This window comes from Nelumbo nucifera, chromosome 1 (genome assembly GCF_055504915.1).
Source record: "Nelumbo nucifera cultivar China Antique chromosome 1, China Antique-T2T, whole genome shotgun sequence".
NCBI lineage: Eukaryota > Viridiplantae > Streptophyta > Magnoliopsida > Proteales > Nelumbonaceae > Nelumbo > Nelumbo nucifera.
This window is the reverse complement of record NC_142649.1, coordinates 212,904,661-212,906,499: the sequence shown is the minus strand read 5'-3', so window position 1 is coordinate 212,906,499 and position 1,839 is coordinate 212,904,661. Positions and strand designations below refer to the sequence as shown.

The 1,839-nt window shown below is 42.4% G+C and overlaps 1 protein-coding gene across 1 annotated transcript; it reads right to left on the bottom strand.

Moving 5' to 3' along the window:
* Positions 1 to 673: 673 nt before the first annotated feature.
* On the bottom strand, positions 674 to 1,590 carry LOC104604770 (ethylene-responsive transcription factor ERF023-like). The gene has a single exon (XM_010269281.3). The coding sequence runs from the start codon at positions 1,475 to 1,477 to the stop codon at positions 905 to 907; it is 573 nt and encodes a 190-aa protein (XP_010267583.1). The 5' UTR covers positions 1,478 to 1,590; the 3' UTR covers positions 674 to 904.
* Positions 1,591 to 1,839: the final 249 nt, after the last annotated feature.

Genomic DNA, 1,839 nt, shown 5'->3' with positions numbered 1-1,839 from the left:
AGATAAAATCAGAAAGCAACATTAATAGAAATTATTATATAAACTGGTCCAAGCACATTATTCAATCTTAATGGTTGAAAATTTTTCAGTAGTTAATTATTATTGGGTAATGATAAATGAATGCTAATTAATGGATTACAAGCCACAGTTAGTGAGCAAATTTTAACAGGAAGAATGGATTCAGTAGTTCTATCATCTATGGGCCCTGTAACTCAAATAACAGAAAAATGCACAATCTTAGAGTATGTATTTTAGTGAACAAATTAACACTCCCCATACCCTAATCTATTAACTGACGTATAATAACAGTATAATAGCTGTTTTTGTAGTTTTGAAGAAGAAGAAGAACAGGAACAAGAAGAGTAGAGATTAATGACTATATTTAATTAGAATAAAACCCCTAACCCTGATGCAGCGGGATTGGGATTGATCCCAATAGTCTCCGGTGCAAGTCTACAACCAGCCAGTTAATTTGCTTTGGCACCTTAATTGCGCTTTCCTTCCCAAATGAATCCATGAAATTTATCTTTAATTTGCATATATCATCAGAAAATTAACAGCCAATTAAGGAGGTGGGTTGGGAAACTATTAAAGGTTCCTTTCTCCCATTTCCACCCAAAATTCGGAGCAATTTAATGTGATAATGCAGAAATTAGTACAAAACAAATGGAAATTTATGAAATAGATAAGTAGATAAACAACCAAATGGAATAAAAATGCGGTATTATGATTCACACCAGTCACCACTTACGTAGTACGTACAAGTAGGAGGGGGAGGGGGAATGGGGGGAAATTTGGCGGATGAGCAAGTACGGAGTACTAAACACACAGCTGTGCACATTAGAGCCGTGTGACATATATCTGGCAATGGACTAATGGTACTTCCGCCAGTGCCAAAGGTCGTTTATTCCGTCCACGTCGTACTGCTGCTGGAACGCGTCCAATTACAGCAACTCCAATAACATAATTCCGGCAAATATTCTGTGACTGTCTCCGACCAAACTGCCTTCTCACCGTTGATCAACTCCGGTAACTCAATCTCAGCCCAGAAGTCATCGCCATCGCTGTCAGATTTCTCGTTGTTGCTGCTGCTCCCCTTGTTCTCTGACAATATGGCCTTGGCTGCAGCCGCAGCTGCCATCTGAATATCCCTGGCCGTGCATGTGGACGGGCGTGGGAGCAGCTCCGCTTGCTCTGGGAAATTGAGGAGAGCCTTATGTCCCTTGAGACAATAAGCAGCGACATCGTAAGCCCTGGCGGCCATCTCCGGCGTGGGAAAAGAGCCAAGCCATATTCTGGACTTCTTTCGAGGCTCCCGAATTTCGGAAACCCATTTCCCCCACCGTCGTTTCCTGACGCCTCGATAAACCGGGTGTCTGGTGCCTCCCGTCCCGCCGTCGGATTTCGGGATGTTGTGTCCGGAATCCGGGGACGTGGTGGTGAGACCTTCTTGTGGGTTTGTGGTGGGTTTCTCCATTGAAGGAGGAGGAGGAGGAAGAGACGCTTCTGTTGCAGCAGTTTCAAAGATTTATAAGACGTTACTTAGAATTGGATCGTTAGAACTCAGAAGAGTTGTTTGGCATTTTCTACTGCCATCAACTTTCTACCGTTACCATCATGACTAAACTGGTAAACTACACTTCACGCTGACTGGTTGTTTTTCTTACTAAAAACAGAAAGGGAAAGCTGGTTTTATGGGGAAATGACAGGAAATGATTTCTATACTATCTACCTTCTGTTAATTAATTAACAACCTGGGGGCTGGGGATACATCAGTTTAACCGATTACCGCGAGAAAATTGCTTCCTTTTTTTTTCATCCAACCCAGATTGACGTTGA